General features: G+C 41.2%; 1 protein-coding gene across 1 annotated transcript in view; it reads right to left on the reverse strand.

Moving 5' to 3' along the window:
• Nucleotides 1-280: 280 nt before the first annotated feature.
• Nucleotides 281-18,522, reverse strand: part of LOC123501922 (neuroblastoma-amplified sequence-like) — an 86,984-nt gene continuing 68,742 nt past the window's right edge. The window contains 15 exon segments of the mRNA XM_045251006.1: nt 281-3,014; nt 3,857-3,965; nt 4,935-5,081; nt 6,071-6,199; nt 7,578-7,744; nt 7,747-7,798; nt 8,463-8,648; nt 8,741-8,820; nt 8,823-8,931; nt 9,808-9,948; nt 12,238-12,409; nt 13,458-14,329; nt 14,591-14,724; nt 15,527-15,658; nt 17,755-17,900. Coding sequence (XP_045106941.1) covers nt 3,004-3,014; nt 3,857-3,965; nt 4,935-5,081; nt 6,071-6,199; nt 7,578-7,744; nt 7,747-7,798; nt 8,463-8,648; nt 8,741-8,820; nt 8,823-8,931; nt 9,808-9,948; nt 12,238-12,409; nt 13,458-14,329; nt 14,591-14,724; nt 15,527-15,658; nt 17,755-17,900 — 2,587 coding nt within the window. The 3' untranslated portion in view covers nt 281-3,003.

Raw genomic sequence — 18,522 nt, forward strand, 5'->3', positions numbered from 1 at the left:
AAAGAAATAATATGATTTTTGGAAAATAAGAGAACAAAGTACAAAATTTTAATAATAATTAATTACAGCTACAGACCCAGACAAAACCCAAACCAAAACACATCAGGAAGTGCCGATATCCAGGCTGCACTTCCGCCAATCAACTCAACTCAACTCAACTGAACAGAGGCGATCAGCTGTGTCTGTGTGTCAAGTTGCCTCTCTCTCTCTCTCTCTCTCTCTCAAAATAAACAACTGGAATACTCTTGACGGCAGGTTGAGGCAATAAAACCAGTGTGACTATGGAAAAGACCTCGTCTATTCAGGTATATGTTACAATTAGGTCGTTTCAGTCACAGGTGAATTAAACTAAGAGTGATCCAAGAAGAATTACACACATATTGCTTCAGAGAGAGAGAGAGAGAGAGAGAGAGAGAGAGAGAGAGAGAGAGAGAGAGAGAATTTCAAGTTACAACTAATTATAAAGAAAAGAGTAAAAAATTGCAAAATGTTACAGCAGACCCAACACACAAAGTACATAAAAAATAACAACAACAATAATAAGAGTTCTATTTTATACCTGATTCAATAGAGAAAATAACACAGAATAAATCAATTGTAAATATATGGATTACAAAATATGATGACTGGTCTCTAACATAGAAAAAACGAAAAAAAAAAAGGAAAATTATAACTGACACTGTAAAAAAGGAGCAAAAATAAAAATGAAAAAAGGTACTAATATATAGAATTATGCAAACTTGAATTAACACACGACAAAAAATAGAAAGATATAAAAACTAACCTAACATACAAAAGAAGAGGAAAAAGGATGGAAAGAAATAATTTTAAAACATATTACTATAATCAAGCGAATAAACAAAATAATGAATAAAAAAATCCCTAACCTATCACAAGGAAAGAAGGTAAAAGATGAAGAGAAGAAATTCATTATAAGCGATGATATGATAACTGAGCAAACACACTGAGGAGTAAAAACAAAAATATGAGAAAATAAGAAAATAAAAAACAAAGAAAAAGATATACAAGAAAATAAATAAAGAAAAATCTAAAATAAGAAAAATAAAGAAGAAAAAATGTATATAACTAATTCAATATACAAAGAATTAGACAGTAAAGGAGAAAAGAAATACAAGAAAATAAATAAAACAAAAATAAACTAAAAAAATGGAATAAACAAGTGAAAAATAAGCAGAAATCTTATATAACTAACCTAATATACAAGAAAGGCAGTAAAAGAGGAAGGAAATATAAGGAAATACATAAGAGTAGAAACATAATAAAAAAAAAATGGATAAGAAAATTAAAGTAGAAAACAATTTATAAACTACTCTAAAAAAAAAAAATAATAAGTACATAAAAAAAGAAAAATAAAGAACTAAATACACTGTAGCATGACCTACCTGAACTGAAACACACAGAGAGGAATGTTCTGTGCACTCCACCTTGCCAGCAACACTCCACAACACTGACAACACTGCCACTCCTCCTCTGGCTCACAGTAAATTCTTGGCAGGAGAGGCAGCACCCTTGTAATGCTGCCTGTGTGTGTCATCTGGCTTGCCTTATTCAAAGGGGCTAATGGTTTCTTTCTTTTTAAACAATTATAAGGCTTTCAGAAAACTATCTTTGTTATAGGATGATAGGTATAACACACACACACACACACACACACACACACACACACACACACACACACACACACACACAATATCTCGTGTGAAAATAAATATAGGAAACTCACACCATAGTACATATTCCATTTAAACTTAATAATATTCCTTCATAAAGCAAAACAAACCCAATTACACGAATATACAAATCTGACTACCTATCTAATCTTGATCTAACCTTATAAGTACATAATAACATTTAGTCATGTATATAAAAGTTTCAAATCTCCATTGATCTTATATACTAGTTACTGCTACATGTATCTTCTAATAACCAAGATTTATATAATTTTTGCACACAGGGTTCTTAATCAATGTCTTCCCTTACCTAATATAACCCAAAATATCTGTAATTATTCCCATATATAAATTTGTCATATTTCATGATCACTTTTTATCACTTTTAGCATTCACACCTGACAAAACACTTCACTGACTTACACTAGCACACTCTAGAGAATAACAGAATCACATAGTTTTTTTTTTCTCTCCTTTTATCATCACATTAATTTCCCAGCACCATTCATAAACACACAGACAGACAGACAAACAGACAGACAGAGTACAATAACAATCTAAATGCAATCAACTTCTCTAACATCATTAACACGCATAACATTCTTTCCTTTAATTTTTCCCATTCACTATCAAGCTACAATAACAATCTAGATACCAACTATTCAATTATAACCCACAATCCTACTTCTCTTGCTACACACACCACCACCACCACCACCACCATTACTACTTGACAGCCTTTTTAACAGCACTCTAATCTCTTTATCACACTCCACTTGCCTCTATCACAACACCACCATAGATAGATATTACACTGGGAAGGTTTACAGTGGGGCAAAGAAGAGGTTGAGATAGAAAATAAGATGAAAAGGAGGTATGAAAGAGACAAGGGAGAAATAGTACACAGAAAAAGAGAAAAGGAAGAAAATAATATGGAAAGGAAACAGAAAATAAGAAAAAGAAGCACAAACACAAATCAACATAGACACAAACAAACACACAAACAAAACAAAACAACAAAACAAACCACTTCTAAACCTTTTCCTTACAACAAACACCTCAACAAACATTCTTCCTTTTATTACCTTTCACCAAAAAGAAATAAATGAAATAAACAAGACATAAATACCATCATCCTACACCACCACCACCACCACCACTTCAGAGCCACCTCCTGTAAGTCTTCAGAGCAGCAGCAGCCGTCAGCAGTGTCCTGGGCAGGGAGGTGGTGCGGCAGGCTAAGCTGGCTGCCTCTCGGTGGTGTCCTGCCTCGCTAAGCTGCTCCACGGCCTGCTCCACTTCGTCTGGGTCTTCACTCTCCACCTACAGGGCAAAATGTGAGTGTGTGTAAGGGTGAGTTGAATTATTACTAAGTGGTGACACTGCAAAGAGAAATGTAATTGGTTTATATATGGAGATGTAGTGGTGGTGGTGGTGGTGGTTTTGTTTAATTGTCTTCTTTCTTTCTTTTATTTTTTTCTTTTTGCAGGGGGGGGGATGTTAAAAGTTGTCCAAGGAAACTAAAGAAATAGTGGTGTTGAATGAGTGATGGTGGTGGTGGTGATGATTGTTTTCTGTCTAACTGTCAAGATGTTAGTGCTTTTTTTTTTTTTGTCATAATTTGTCTAACGAAAATGAAGAAATAGTGGTGGTGGTGATAATGGTGGTAGTGGTGGTGGTGGTGGTGGTGGTGCTTGCTTTCAGTTTCATTGTCAAGATGTTTATTTATTTTTTTTGTTCATTGTTGTCCAAGGAGAATAATGAAGTGGTGATGGTGATGGTGGTGGTGATGGTGATAATGGTGGTTGCTTGTTCCTTGCTCTCTGCCTCACAGTCAAGATATATGTGGCTTTTGTAAGTTTTTTTTTCTCATAAATTATCCAAGGAAAAATGTAAAAAATATAAATTAAACCATCTCTCTCTCTCTCTCTCTCCAAATTTTTCATCCTAGATTAATCTTTCTTCACTTTTCACTCATTCATCAACCTTTACATCATTCTTTCACTTATTTCCAACTATTTTTCATCCATTATCCTTCATTTGACGTACTTTTCAATCTATCATTTCCATTTTTATCACTTTCGATCATCCACTCACTCACCACTCATCACATTTTTACCACTTTCAATCATTCACTCATTTATCTCTCTCTCTCTCTCTCTCACCAGGTGGGTTCACAAGGGGTCCATACAGGGGGGTGGACACCAGGGGGCTCACCAATCCTTGAGCCACAATCTCCTTCAGCAGTTCCCCATCATAGTCTGCCTTGGTCACCTGGGGAGGGAATGTTACAGGTGAGGTTGGGTTGTTTTGGATTAGTATTAGGTTAGGTTTGGTTAGTTTTTTTGTTATTTTCTTTTCTTGTCTTTTATTTTATTTATTTATTTATTTTCTATTTATTTTATATTAGGTTAGGTTGGGTTGAGTTGAGTTTTAAGTTGGATTAGTTTTACGTTAGGTTAATTTCCCCTTAGGTTAGATTGGTTAGGTTAGCTGGAGGTGTTTGTGAGTGGGTGTAAGTATCATTGGTTTAGGTAGGTGAGTATATAGTGTGTTTTAGTTTTTTTAGTATGTGTGGCTTTTAAAATGTCTATCCAGTTGTTTATCTATTTAGCTGTTAAGATGCAATTAGATTTTATTAGGTGACGTTTAGGTTATGTTAGGTTAGCTGAAGGTGTTTGTGAGTGGCTGTAAGTATCATTGGTTTAGTTAGGTAAGTATATAGTGTGTTTTAATGTTTTATTATTTATTTATTTTTTCAATATATATAGCTATTAAAATATTGATGTAGTTGTTTATGTATTCATTAGTGACAATGGTAAGGAAATAATGTTACCAGCTCTTTCTAATAGTAATGGTGAGAGAGAGAGAGAGAGAGAGAGAGAGAGAGAGAGAGAGAGAGAGAGAGAGAGAGAGAGAGAGAGAAAAGCCAGTATGTCATTCCTTCTTCTTTTCCATGACAACTTCTCCCACATCTCTCCTCCTCCCTCCCCATCTCTTCTCTTCTCCTCACCCTCAGCTCCTCCTTCTCCACCCTGCCTCACCTCTTCCTCCCCCATCTCTCTTTCTCCTCCACCCTACCTCATCTTCTCCCCAACCTTGCCTCATCTCCTCCTCCCACCCTGCCTCACCTCCTCCTCCCCTATCTTTTCTCTTCCCCCCAATCCTACCTCCTCCTCCCCTACCATGCCTCACCTCTCCTCCTACCCCCATCTCTTCTCCTCCTTCCCCACCCTGCCTCACCTCCTCCAGTGCAGTGACACCTTCTATCACAGCTCGGTGCACCTCAGGGTCAGAAGTCAGCAGTGCCACCTTGCAGCAGCACCGAAGACCGCCCCGCCCCAGCCCCTGCAGCGATGCCACCAGCCCCGCCAGGCACTCCCCTGACAGCTGGAATAGGAGAGGGACGTTAGAGTACTGGTGTTTACTTTTTTTTTTTATGCAAGAAGGGAAGCTGGCCAAGGACACACACAAAAAAAAAAAAAAAAATAATAATAATAAATAAATAAATAAATAAATAGAAGAATAAAAAAAAAGGCCCACTTGATTGCCAGTTCCCTTCCAGATCAATAGAGTTGTTCAAAAGTGTGGGATGAATGTCTTGAAACCTGTTAGTGTTAGTGAATGGTTGGGTTAGAGCAGTGGTGCTTGTTATAGTGATTAGTGTTAGTGACTGGTGGTTGATGGGATGTAGTGAAATGACTGTTAATTTGGCTACTTTTTTTAATTTCTTGTGAATTTTGGATACATTTTCTTTTTTTTTTTTTTTTTTTTTTTTTTGTGTGTGTGTGTGTGTGTGTGTGTGTGTGTGTGTGTGTGTGTGTGTGTGTGTGATTGGTGAGTTGTAGTGATATGACTGACTGATTTTTTTTTTTTTTAATTTATTTATTTATCTATTTATTTATCTTTGTGTGTGTGAATTTTGGGTGTTTTTTAATCTTTTTTTTGTTGTTGTAATAATGATAGATTTTTTTATTCTTCTTCCTTTAGTACATTTACATAGAATAGTTTGAGAGGGAAATGCTCAAATGTCAAATGTTACCTAACTTGCAAATTATAAATTAATTTACTTTTTTCTCTCTTTTCAGTTGAATTTAATCTGTAACACATTTTTTAAGATGACCATTTTACCATCCGTTTTGAAAATACAAAGAGATGAAACTGATGAATACCACACATAGAGAAAACCTAAACAAAAAGAAGAAAAAAAATAAATAAATAAATAAAATAAAAAAAAAGACTTCAATATCAATATAAACACTACATGTAAAACTAAGAAAAAATTTCAATAACACCCCTTGAAAATATAAACTTCACAAATGAAACATGGACAAAATTTGAATAACACCCCCAAATCTCCTGTCACCTTCCCTCCTTACCTGGCCGAGAGAATGAGCTTGCTGCGCTGCCTCCCACACCACCTCCAGGCCGGCCGAGTCATCCTGGGTCACCTCCACCACCTTGTTCAGCGCTGCCAGCCATGGGTTGGTTGCTGCGCTGCTGTACTCCTGTAGGGTCACACCGGGTCAGGTCAGGTCAGAGGTCATGAGGTGGGAGGGAGATGAAAGGTGAAGGTCATGTTTTTTGTTGTGTTGATGGCAGAATTTGATTTGTTTATTTTTTTTCTTTTTTTTTTTTTTTTCATTATTTCTCTCTTTTCCTTTTTCTCAATCTATTGTTTCTTTCTTGTTACATTCTCTTTTATTCAATCTAATGTACTATAGTTTTCTTTCTTGTTGCATTATGTTTCTTCTATAGATTTACTATTGTTTTTCTCTTGTGTTGCATTGTGTTCTCTCTTTTCTCTAATCTACTATCATTATTCTTTCTTGTTGCACTGGGCTTCTCTTTTTTAAATCTACTATTATTATTCTTTCTTGTTGCATTATTTTTCTCTTTTGAAAATTTACTGTTGTTTTTCTTTTTTGTTGCAGTTTTTTTTATTAATCAACTATAGTTTTCCTTTCTTGTTGCATTGAGTTTCTCTTTTAATCTATCATTATTCATTCTTGTTGCAATAGCTTCCTTCTTTTCTGTCATATTTTGTCTTCCATGTCATCATTACAACTCATCTCCCATTCATTCAAAATAAACAACTTCCTTTTCTCTTCCTCTTTCCTTGTCTTCCTTATTGCATTGTGTTCCTCTCTCTTGGCATTACAACCCATCTCTCACTCCAAATCAAACCTTTCCTTCTGCCTTTCCATTCTCTAAACACCTCACCTGTACATCCTTGTCTTCCTTATTGTATTTTGTTCCTCTATTGTCTTCCACATGGCACTCTAGGCATTCTAGTCAAACAATCTTTTTTTCTGTCTTCCCACCCTTCCAGCACCTATCTTGTTCATCATTGTCTTTACTGCACTGCCTTTCTTTCTTAGTCTTCCACATGATAATACAACTTATCTCCCACTCATTCTAACCAAATAATCTCTTCCTTCTGTCTTGCCATCCTCCTAGCACTTATCTTGTTCATCCTTATCTTTATTGCTCTCTCTCTCTCTCTCTCTCTCTTAGTCTTCCACATGGCAATACAACTTAGTACCTCTCAGTCAGAATCAAATCTCTTCCTTGTGTCTTCCCCCACTCCAAGCACTTCTCCTGTACTCATCTCTCCGTCAAAATCGTACCTCTGACTTCTATATTCTGTCTTCTTCCCTCCCAGCACCATTCTTCTACTCATCTCTCACTCATTCTAATCAAACAATTCCTCTCTTCTGTCTTCCTATCTTCCCAGCACTTTTCTTCTCATTTCTCAGTTAAAACAAACCTCTAACTTCGGTATTCTGTCTTCTCCCTCTCCCAGCACCACTCCTCTACTCATCTCTCAGTCATTCTAATCAAACAATCTATTCCTACTGTCTTACCACTCTCCCAGCACCTCACCTGTTGATCAAAGGGTGGCCAGAGGTTGAGGAGGTGCACAAGAGCCTTTGCCTGAGCTGCAGAAGAGGTGGAGGCAGTGAGGGATGTCAAGAGAGCAGCCCGAGACTCACTTGTAGCCAGCTGGTCAGGCACCACCACCTCCCCTGGCCAAGCCCCAGCCACCACGCCCCTGTCCTCATCACCCTCACCAGCTGCACGTCCTCCTCGCTCAAGGGAAAGTGCTGTGGAAGGTCAAGGGAAGTGAAAATATGCCAGGGTGAAGGATAGGGAGTGTGACTTGTGAGAGATGGATAAAAGGGTGAATAGGAAGGTGAGAGGGAGAAGGGAGAGTGTGTGGGTGGATTTAGTGAAGCAGTGATGAAGGAACACACTCAAGAAAATGGATGGGAAGGATAAAATAAGAGGTGTTTATCTGATATTTGTGAAGCAAACTGCATCATATTTCTACGAGCTATAAAGTGTGAGTTATATGTGTAAGTTTCATTGGATTTGGAGTAATAGTTTTCTGTACAGTGTCTGCCAACACAGCCACACAGCCACACACATAGCCCTCAACACAGCCATACACAGTCACACACAGCCACACAGCCACACCACCACACAGCCACACTACACAGTCAACACAGCCACACAGCCACACAGCCACACCACCACACAGCCACACTACCACACATAGCCCTCAACATGGCCATACACAGTAACACACAACCACACAGCCATCAACACAGTCACACAACCACACATAGCCATCAACACAGCAGTACACAGTCACACAACCACAAAACCATCAACACAACCCTAGTCACACAACCACAGCCACACACAAACACACAACTATGCAGACACACAGGTGATCATTCCCCAGCACCCTGCCAGCACCCTCACCTTCTCAGCCACCGTCAGGACCTCCACCCGTGCCTCCAGAGCCACCTCCTCGTCCCCACACAGCTCCCTCACCTCCTCCAGCACATCCTCCTCTACCAGCAGCTCCCCACCATCCTCCAGGTAAAGGTGCATCTGCAGGAGGAGGTGGTCCAGCACACTCACCTGGCTCCTCCCTTCAGGTAAGTTCTAAGAAGGAGAAGGAGGTGTTACTTTTACTCTCTGAAGCTTTCCTCTCCTCAGGTCCTCACAGCTTCCTCTCTGTCCCTAGTTTACAGTACCTGGTGGGCCCCTGTTCTCCACTGCCCCAGGAGTTGCTTCAGGGTCTGCATCATGATGTCCTCAGGGGTGGTGGCCGCTGCTCAGGGAACACTGCTAACACCTCCCGAAGTAGGTCCAGCTCCCCGCCCTCCAGCAGTACTGCACACGCCACGCACTGCAGCTCCTTCTCATCGCCTCCTGTCTGGGCAAACTGTGGGGAGGTGTTAGTTTATGTTTTCATGGTGTGTGGATCTCTCTCTCTCTCTCTCTATCTCTCTCTGATATATTCATAACTGTTAGAGTTTTTCATGTTTTTTTTCAGGCTGTCTTGCAAGTTCCTTTAGATGTAGAGTGTTTTCATGATTGTAGTGCAGTTGTAAGCTTAATCCCTTCAAGTTTTAATTTTGCTTACTATTTGGTGATTTTATACAGCTTAGAAACATATGTGAGGATTAAAATAGTGAAGGCTCTGGCCCTTAATCTTCTGACCTCCATAGACTATTCCTAATGTCAATAAAATTGCCTAATTACACCAAAAAATCAAAATAAAAATGTGTCCCAGTACTGAAAGGGTTAGTAAGGTTTCTTCATCAATACTTTCATGAGGGAGAGTGTTATCTTTAGTTAGGATAATGATTGTGTGTTTTGGTTTCTTTTTATCTCTCTTTCTAATTTAAATCTCCAAATGTCAGGTTGGGGAAGTTATTATTTCTCTTTGTTAGTTTGTTTTCCCTCTCTTTGTGACTCATAACCTGAAATATTATGGCATGTTGAGTAACTCTTGAATGGTTTTCATGGAAGATACTGTTGTTTTGAATGGTGTTTGAAGGATCTCAGGGCTGGCACCTAAGTGGGCCTTTTGGTTTAATCCTTTTTGTTGCCCTTAGCCAGATTTCACCAAGCACAAAAGAAGTAAATAAATAAAATAAATAAATAAATAAATAAAAGATGATAACAAGGTTCTGTATCACCAACAGAAGAAACGCTCAAGTACTGTGCCACCCCCAACCAACCACCCACTACCCAACACTGCCACTCAACCTCCTGGCATAGTCCCTGAACCCCTCCATCCACCACCATCACTCACCCTCCTGGCATAGTCCCTGAGCCGTGGGTCGTCACTCTGCTGCAGGTTGAGGAAGGTGGAGCAGCGCAGTAAGTCCAGGTGCCCTCCCCATTGCTCCAGTGTCTCCGCCGCCGCCTCCCACACCCGCCCATCCTCTGCCAACTGACACACACACACAGGGGAAAAAGTACGTATATATGAATTTCTATGGTTTGATATTACTCTGATAATCCATTATGTCCCAATCAGCAAATGGAAAAAAGATGGATTGATTTCTCACTGACTGCAAAGTTTTCTAAATATTCCCATTGTTTCCCTCTTTCTTTCTCTCTTTCAGTTCCATTACTAAGTCTTTCCTGAGTCAAGTTATTTTTTAATGTAATGTGAACCAATTTATTACATACTTTCTATATAATAACAAAAGGAGGAAAGAAGCCTATCCTTTAACACTACTACTACTACTACTACTACTATACCACTTTGTCATACTCACCATCCAGCCTTCCTCATCCTCAGTGAACTAGGCAGTGGGAGGGAATGACTATGTTACAAGTGGGGTGAGGTGGTGTGTCTTAGTTGAGGTGTGTGGGAGACATCAAGCTTTGCACAGAAATACACTTATGATTCAGTGATACTCTCGACCTTGTGTAAAGCACTCTGTGTATTGAATTCCTACCATTTAACTCTTCAGTACCATGATACATTTTCATATTCATTCTGCTTATTATTTGGTGATTTTCTACAGCTTCAGAAACTTATGTGGGGATTCAAATAGTGAAGACTGTGGCCATTATCTTCTGACCTCCATAGACCCTTCCTAATGTAAATAAAAGCATCTAATCATACATAAAACTCAAGGTAAAAATGTGTCCTGGTACTAAAGGTCCGAGTTAATGTGGAGAACTACAATAAACTACACAACATTTTGTATATATATATATATATATATATATATATATATATATATATATATATATATATATATATATATATATATATATATATATAGATGGGATATAAATAGACATACATACACAAACACTAAATAAAAAAGAATATAAATAAATAAAAAGGAAGAAAAGATAAAAAAGAATGTAAAAATAGATATAGAAGTGGGATATAAACACACACACACACACACACACACACACACACACACACACACACACACACACACACACACACACACGGCCCAGTAGCTCAGTGGTTAGAGCGCTGGCTTACAAGCCAGAGGACCGGGTTCGATTCCTGGCCGGGTGGAGATATTTGGGTGTGTCTCCTCACGTAGCCCTGTTCACCTAGCAGTGAGTAGGTACAGGATGTAAATCGAGGAGTTGTGACCTTGTTGTCCCGGTGTGTGGTGTGTGCCTGGTCTCAGACCTATCCCAAGATCGGAAATAATGAGCTCTGAGCTCGTTCCGTGAGGGTAACGCCTGGCTGTCTATATCAGATTGCAGCAGATCAAACAGTGAATTACACACCACGTAGTGTAGTGGTTAGCACGCTCGACTCACAATCGAGAGGGCCGGGTTCGAGTCCCGGGAAGAGGCAAGGCAGATGGGCAAGCCTTTTAATGTGTGGGGTGTGTTCACGTAGCAGTAAACAGGATATACAAAAAGAGAAAATTACACAAAGACACACACTGAAAAAAAAAAAAAAAAAATGGGGATAGAAACTGAACAAATATAGATTACTGAAAAAAAAAGAAGAAAAAGAATATAGAATGAGAAAACTAAACACACACACACACACACACACACACACACACACACACACACACACACACACACACGTGGTGGCATAGTGGATAAGGTGGTGAGCGTGGGATCGGGCAGACGTCCACGCGTATGTTCGAATCCCACCACGTACAGCCTTAAAACACTTTGCCATTTGTCAAGTGGTTTAAAGTTACCTACATGTCACCATGATACCCAGGTTCTAGGTGGTTACACTCAAGATGAGCTTGGGCGGTGATATGGGCCCTAATATAAATAAAATTGCCTGCGCCACTAATGGGCGGAAGCTGAACAGCGCTTCCCATACACTCCTAAAGTGTGCCTACAGGCGCTATACACCCTACCGCAAAAAAAAAAAATAAATAAATAAATAAATAAAACACACATGATAACATGATAATTATGTATAAATTGGTGAACAAGATTGACATTCTGGACAGGGAATTGATAAAGGTGACCGCAAGTAATTACCTCCGAGGACATGGAAAAAAAATAATAAAGGACATCTGTCTAAATGACGTGAGAAAATACAGTTTCCCGCATCGTAGTATTGATAAGTGGAATAAACTGAGCAGTGATGTCATTGATGCGGTGTGTGTCAATCAGATGAAAGAGAGATATGACAGGAGTGGACAAGGAGACAGGACACAGAGAGCTTAGCTTGGGCCCTGTAATACACAAATAGGTAAATACAAATAGGTAAATACACACACACCTTTTGTTTACTCTGCTGCTGTCGACAAAACTTGAGTGCCCTCCTTGTCATCTCAGCTCTCGCCTCCAGAGGAACCTTCGTGGTGGCAGTGTCTGAGAGGACAAGCTGCCGCAGGAACTTAAGGGTGTCCTGAGCTGACATCTTCTGCAGGTACTCCCCACATGCCTCATACCTGAAGGAGGGGGTGAAGAAGGGGTGAGGTGAAAAGGGCAGTGTTATGAGGCAGAGGATGGGTAGAGGTGTAAAGAGGTGGTGAGGTGAAGAGGGGTGTAATGGATTGGTGAGGAAGTGTAGAAGGTGTTATGTGGCAGAGACGAGGGGTGTTATGAAGGGGTGAAGGGGTGGTGGGGAGCATAGAGTGATGTTGTGGGGTGATGAGGAGGGTAGAAGTGTATAGGGAGCAGTGATATATGGGTGACAAGGGATGTTATGGGACAGTGAAAGAGGTAGAAGGGTGTTATGGGATGATGAGGTGATGAGGGGTGTTATGGTGTAGTGATAAGGGTAAAGGGGTGTTGGAAGCAGTGATACGGGGTGATGAGGGGTGTTATGGGGTGGTAACAAGGGGAGAGGGGTATTGGAAGCAATGATGAGGGGTGTTATGGTGTAGTGATGAGGGTAGAGGGGTGTTGGAAGCAGTGATAAGGGGTGATGAGGGGTGTTATGGGGTGGTAACAAGGGGAGAGGGGTGTTGGAAGCAGTGATGAGGGTAGAGGGGTGTTGGAAACAGTGATAAGGGGTGATGAGGGGTGTTACAGGGCAGTGACGAGGGTAGAGGGGTGTTGGGGACAGTGATGAGGGGTATTATGGGGTGGTGATGGGTGGAGAGGGGTGTTGAGGTGAGAGGCATGCATTACAGTGGAGAAATAGTGTATCCAAGATGAGCAGGAAAAATAGAAAGAGCAAGTGTTGAATTTCTAATGTCTGCTGAAATAATAAAGGGTTTCTAGTGTGGATTCATATTTGGGGTTTAATTTGAGCCAAGAGTGCATCAATTTTTTTCTAGCAGGCAGATGAAAAGAAAACACACACACACACACACACACACACACACACACACACACACACACACACACACACACACACACACACACAAATGAAAAGAAGGTATAATAAACTCGACTAAATCCTGCAAAACAAAGTGGCTAAATATGAATATGTAAAGACAAACACATTCACACATGCACACACACACACACAGCAACTGAGAGGCCCCTCACCTGTGCACCCAATCACTGGCAGTCTTCAGCTTGTGTTCCTTGGGCAGATCAAAGAAGTATTTCTGTGCCCAGGCACAATACACTGTGCTAGGCTCCAGCCCTGCCCCGCCTCGCCCTGGCACGCCCCGCACCGCCTTGGCTAGTGCTGCCACATTCCCGGCTGTCAGCACCGGCCGCAGCGTCTCCAGCGGGTCAGAGTCCGGCTGTAGCAGCAGCTTGTAGTCCAGGCCATTCGCAGCACCCTTCAGCTTCTTGAGGAGTGTGACATGTGAGGCGGCCTGTGTTGATGACTCCAGCAGTGTGTAGTACAGCAGCAGCCTGTCCAGGTCCTTCCCATCAATGGCTGGCAGGACGGTCTCCTCCATCCGTGCGGTGAAGTCGTCGGGCTGGCCGGAGAGGGTGGCCACCAAGTCCAGTTGGGCCACCCTCTGCCGCACCTCCTCTGTCCCCAGGCCGGAAGAGAAGAGGTGCTGGAGGTGGGCCATGTTCACCTCCCAAAGAGACACCTGGTACTTCCTGGCCAGTGCCACAGCCAGCTCCAGCACCTCGGCCTCCAGCGTGAGGGCCAGGCCCAGCACGGTGTCCTCCTTGTACCCAGCATCGGCCAGGAAGCGGGCCATGTCCACGCCGGCCCCGAGGCGCCGCAAGGCCTGGCCCTGCATGTAGTCCTCCACCAGGGCCTGGGTGGCCCTGAACAACTCCACCAAGGGCTCTGCTTCCTGGCCCAGTTTAGCAGTGGTGCCAGAGTCAACCGCCGCCGCTGCCGCTGCAATGATGTCCTGGGGCGGGTGCAGGAAGGCCGGGGCAATGCCGGGCTGTGTCCAGGGGTGCAGGCGGGTGTACAGCTGCAGGGCGGCGTAGTACTGTGTCACCTGCAGGGAAGGTTCAGGTTCAGGACACACAAGCACCACAGGGACACTGACACATGACAAGCTACAAAGAATCACATTAGGGACACCACGCACTGAAACACAACATGATAACACACAAACCTATGCATGACAAACAGCAAACAATACAAATACTAGTAACTAACATAACACCAATATTGTAAATATCAATAAAGCTTACATTTTAGATATAAACAATTTCCTTATCTCATGACGCCACCACCACCACCACCATTCACAAACCTGCAAGGACACATCGGTACGTGGGAGAGCCGCCAGCACTGCCCTCGCCTCCTCCACCTCCCGCAGTGACAGCAGCAGCAGCAGACCCATGGCCAGGTCCTCCTTTAGCACACCCCGAGCCGCCTCCACCAACACTGCACCAACACACACACACATAAACACATCAGAAGCTGGATTAAAACTTTCCCTTTCATCTCAAATTCTTCTTCTTCTCTATCATCTTGTTTCTCCATCTTAACCTTCCTTTTCATCTTCTTATTCCTCTTCCTTTCCTCTTTTCATTCCTCCTCATCTTTCCTCTTTTTCCTCTTTTTTTTTTATTTATACCATATTTAAACTAATTTCCTCTTCTTAATCTCTTTCTCTCTCTCCTCCTCTTTCCTCAGTTTATCACCTTTCACATTCAGTCTCTCTTCTTTCCCTCTACACCTCTTCCCCTTCTCTTTGGTCTCTATTCTCTTTCTTTCTACACCTCTCTCCCTTCTATCTCCACTTTTCCTATCCTTCTCCTTCTTCAACCTATTATCTTTCACATTGTCTCTCTTCTTTCCATCTACATCTATTCCCCTTCTTTTCTTTTTCTTTTCTCTTTCCTTTTACATATTTGTCTCTCCTTTCTCTCTACTTTTTCCTCCTCCTCTTCCTTCTTCTTCAACTTATCACCTTTCACACTGTCTCTCTTCTTTTCTTCTACATCTATTCCCCTTCCTTTCATCTCTTTTCTCTTTCCTTCTACATATCTCTCTCTTCTCTCTCCTCCTTCCCTATTCACCCCTTCCTCCACCTCCTTCAACTTACAACCTTTCACATTACCTCTCTTCTTTCCCTCTAAACATCTTCCCCTTCCTTTTATCTCTTTCTTCTCTCTCCCCCTTCCCTATCCTCCTTCATCAGCCTACCATCCAGCCAACCCCTAAAATCATGACCCCAGCTGACCTGTCTTGTTGGCCTTGCTAGTGGTGCCCAAAGAGAAGGTCTCCTCCAGAAGGGCAATGCGGAGGAGGGTCAACGAGAACTCCAGAGCCGGACTGCTGAGGCTGGGTGGTGCATAACTCTGGTAGCTGATGCCTGGCAGAGAAAGGTTTGATTAGGTTAGGTGAGGTGTGGTGTGGTGTGGTGTGGTGTGGTGTGGTGTGGTGTGGTGTGGTGTGGTGTGGTGTGGTGTGGTGTGGTGTGGTGTGGAGAGAGAGAGAGAGAGAGAGAGAGAGAGAGAGAGAGAGAGAGAGAGAGAGAGAGAGAGAGAGAGAGAGAGAGAGAGAGAGAGAGAGAGAGAGAGAGAGAGAGAGAGAGAGAGAGAGAGAGAGAGAAAAAAAAAACATTAATCACTCATCAAACCTCCCACCAAAATGTTTACTGTTTACAACTTCACAAAATGCACCCTGTTTTTATGTCCGCTGACTTGCCAGACTTGTTTCCTTCATTTGCTTATGTTTATGACCCCAGTGGTGACCCGGCGCAGTCTGCCTTCACCTCCGGGGGACCTGTCTTGCCTCACCAAACCAACCTATGGCTGATTATTTACTTATTTCTATTTGTCTGTGTGGTTTACTGTTCATATATACAAAACCAGCTGAGAGAGAGAGAGAGAGAGAGAGAGAGAGAGAGAGAGAGAGAGAGAGAGAGAGAGAGAGAGAGAGAACACCCTCTCTTTTACTATTGTTCATAAATTTGAGAAGAAAAATAATTGTGAAACCCCTGCAGAGAGAGAGAGAGAGAGAGAGAGAGAGAGAGAGAGAGAGAGAGAGAGAGAGAGAGAGAGAGAGAGAGAGAGAGAGAGAGAGAGAGAGAACATCATTCCTCCCCAACACACTGCCCCATACCGAGCAACATCTCTTCTTCACACCCAAGACCCTATATAGTTGAGGCTACACAGGTTTTCCAAGGTATTTTTAAAGATTCAGAGATAGATTAATAATATTCCTACACTATTAAAAGGAGAAACAGTCTTGAGAACCCGACTAATCATCTCTGTGGCCTTTGACAATAGTGGTGAGGTGAGAGAGTAGCCCAGTCACTTATATATTTATCCTCCAATATGATATCATGTTTGTTTTGTTTTGGATACATTGTCTAACTATTCCCAAAAGTAGTAATTTACCCCTTCAATACTGAGATGCATTTTTACCATGATTTTGGGGTAAGATTAGACAATTTTATGTGCATCAGGAAGGGTCTGTGGAGGTCAAGAGATTAATGGCCAGAGTCTTTACTATCTTTAATCCCTACATAATCTTCTGAAGCATTATAAAATCACCAAATAGTAAGCACAATGAATATGGAAACTCATCCTGGTACTGAGAGGGTTAATATGTCAAAAAAGAACAATTTAAATCAAAGAAAATTATATTGAGTACTTCATTCTCTTTAAAGTTGACAAATGGTGTTTTAAGATGGTGAGAGGAGTGACAGTAAGGAATTGTGTATGATCTGACAATAACTAGTCTCTGATTGATTGTATGTTTGGGTACGGGAAAATTTGTGTGATTGCCGATCACATGTGGATTGATGAGGGTGGAACCATCCACTGTCTCAGATCAAAACATGCCGGCATTCAAGTGTAAGTTGTACGGAAGTTGTATGGTCATAAAGGCCTTATTCAGAAACCCTTTGCTCTCTCACCACAACGATTTTCCAAGGCCACAGAGGTGATTAGTAGAGGTTTTCAAGAGCGTTTTTTTTTTTCAGTTAATAATGTGAAATCTTATCACTTTTCCTCTAGAACTATAAAAACAACTTAAAAATGCTCTGCTCTCTCACCATGACAATATTCCAAGGCCACAGAGATGATTAGCGAGGCTTTCAAGAGTTAATAATGTAGAAATCTTATCACTCTGCCTTTAGAACTATAAAACATCTTAAAAAACATGTCAATTTAAATAAAGTGTTTTGAAACTGGAGGTGAAGAACAGAAATGTTTGAGAATATGAGTTTCTGGTCAGTATTCTGAAACTCTGCTCTCTCACCGTCACTGCTTTCCAAAGGCTCCAGTTAAAGATCGTCGTGTTTTTAAGAGTATTTTTTATAGTTCTGGTGATGGATTGGCAAGATTACCAATTTATCAAAAGGAAAAACTGTCTTGAAAACCAGGCTAGTTACCTCTGTGGCTCAGGAAAATTATCGTGGTGAGAGAGGAAGGTGTTTCTGAATACAAGCTTATGTCTCACCCAGGCTGCTGATGTGGGGCTCCTGGAAAAGGTCGGCATAGAAGGCGTGGCATCCCTGTTTCTGGAAGTCTGTGTTGGTCTCCTGCTCGGGGTCCACAGGGTGCTGCTCCTCACCCAGGGACACCTCCACCAGCGGCTGCATCCAACTTGTGGAACATTGGGAGACAGAAAGGGGGGTTAGGAAAAGATGATAAGGATGTTTTGGTGTAGGAAGGAAATAAGTAAAAATATGTAAAGTTAAGGATTTTTTGGGTGATAGTTATGCAAAGGTGAATGTATTAACTCTGATCTTTTCCTTTCTTTTTCTTTGTTTTCATTTATATTAACAATCAGGAAATAAGAAGGGGAGAGACAGATGAATTGGTAAAGCTAAGAGTATTTTGTTGATCGTTATGCAATGGTGAATGTAATAACTGGTATTTTCCTTCCTTTTCCTTCTTTTTTATTTATATCAACAATTAGAGGAGACAGAAAGGGAGGAGTTTAAGAAAAAGATCAGTTTAGAATATTTTGGTGATGATTATGCAAAGGTGAATGTATTAAATCTGATTTCTTTATTTTTCTTCTCTTTTCCATATATGCTAAGAAATAAGGGAAATATGAAAGGAAGACCAAAACTAAGAAAAAAGAAAAGGGTATTTTAGTGACAAATATGCAAAGGTGAAAGATTTACTGTTGTTTGCTATTATTTTCCTTTTTCTTCATGTTTTTTTATTGGTGGTGGTGGTGGTGGTGGTGGTGGTGGTGGTGGTGGTGGTGGTGGTGGTG

This window comes from Portunus trituberculatus, chromosome 10 (assembly GCF_017591435.1).
Source record: "Portunus trituberculatus isolate SZX2019 chromosome 10, ASM1759143v1, whole genome shotgun sequence".
Taxonomy (NCBI): domain Eukaryota; kingdom Metazoa; phylum Arthropoda; class Malacostraca; order Decapoda; family Portunidae; genus Portunus; species Portunus trituberculatus.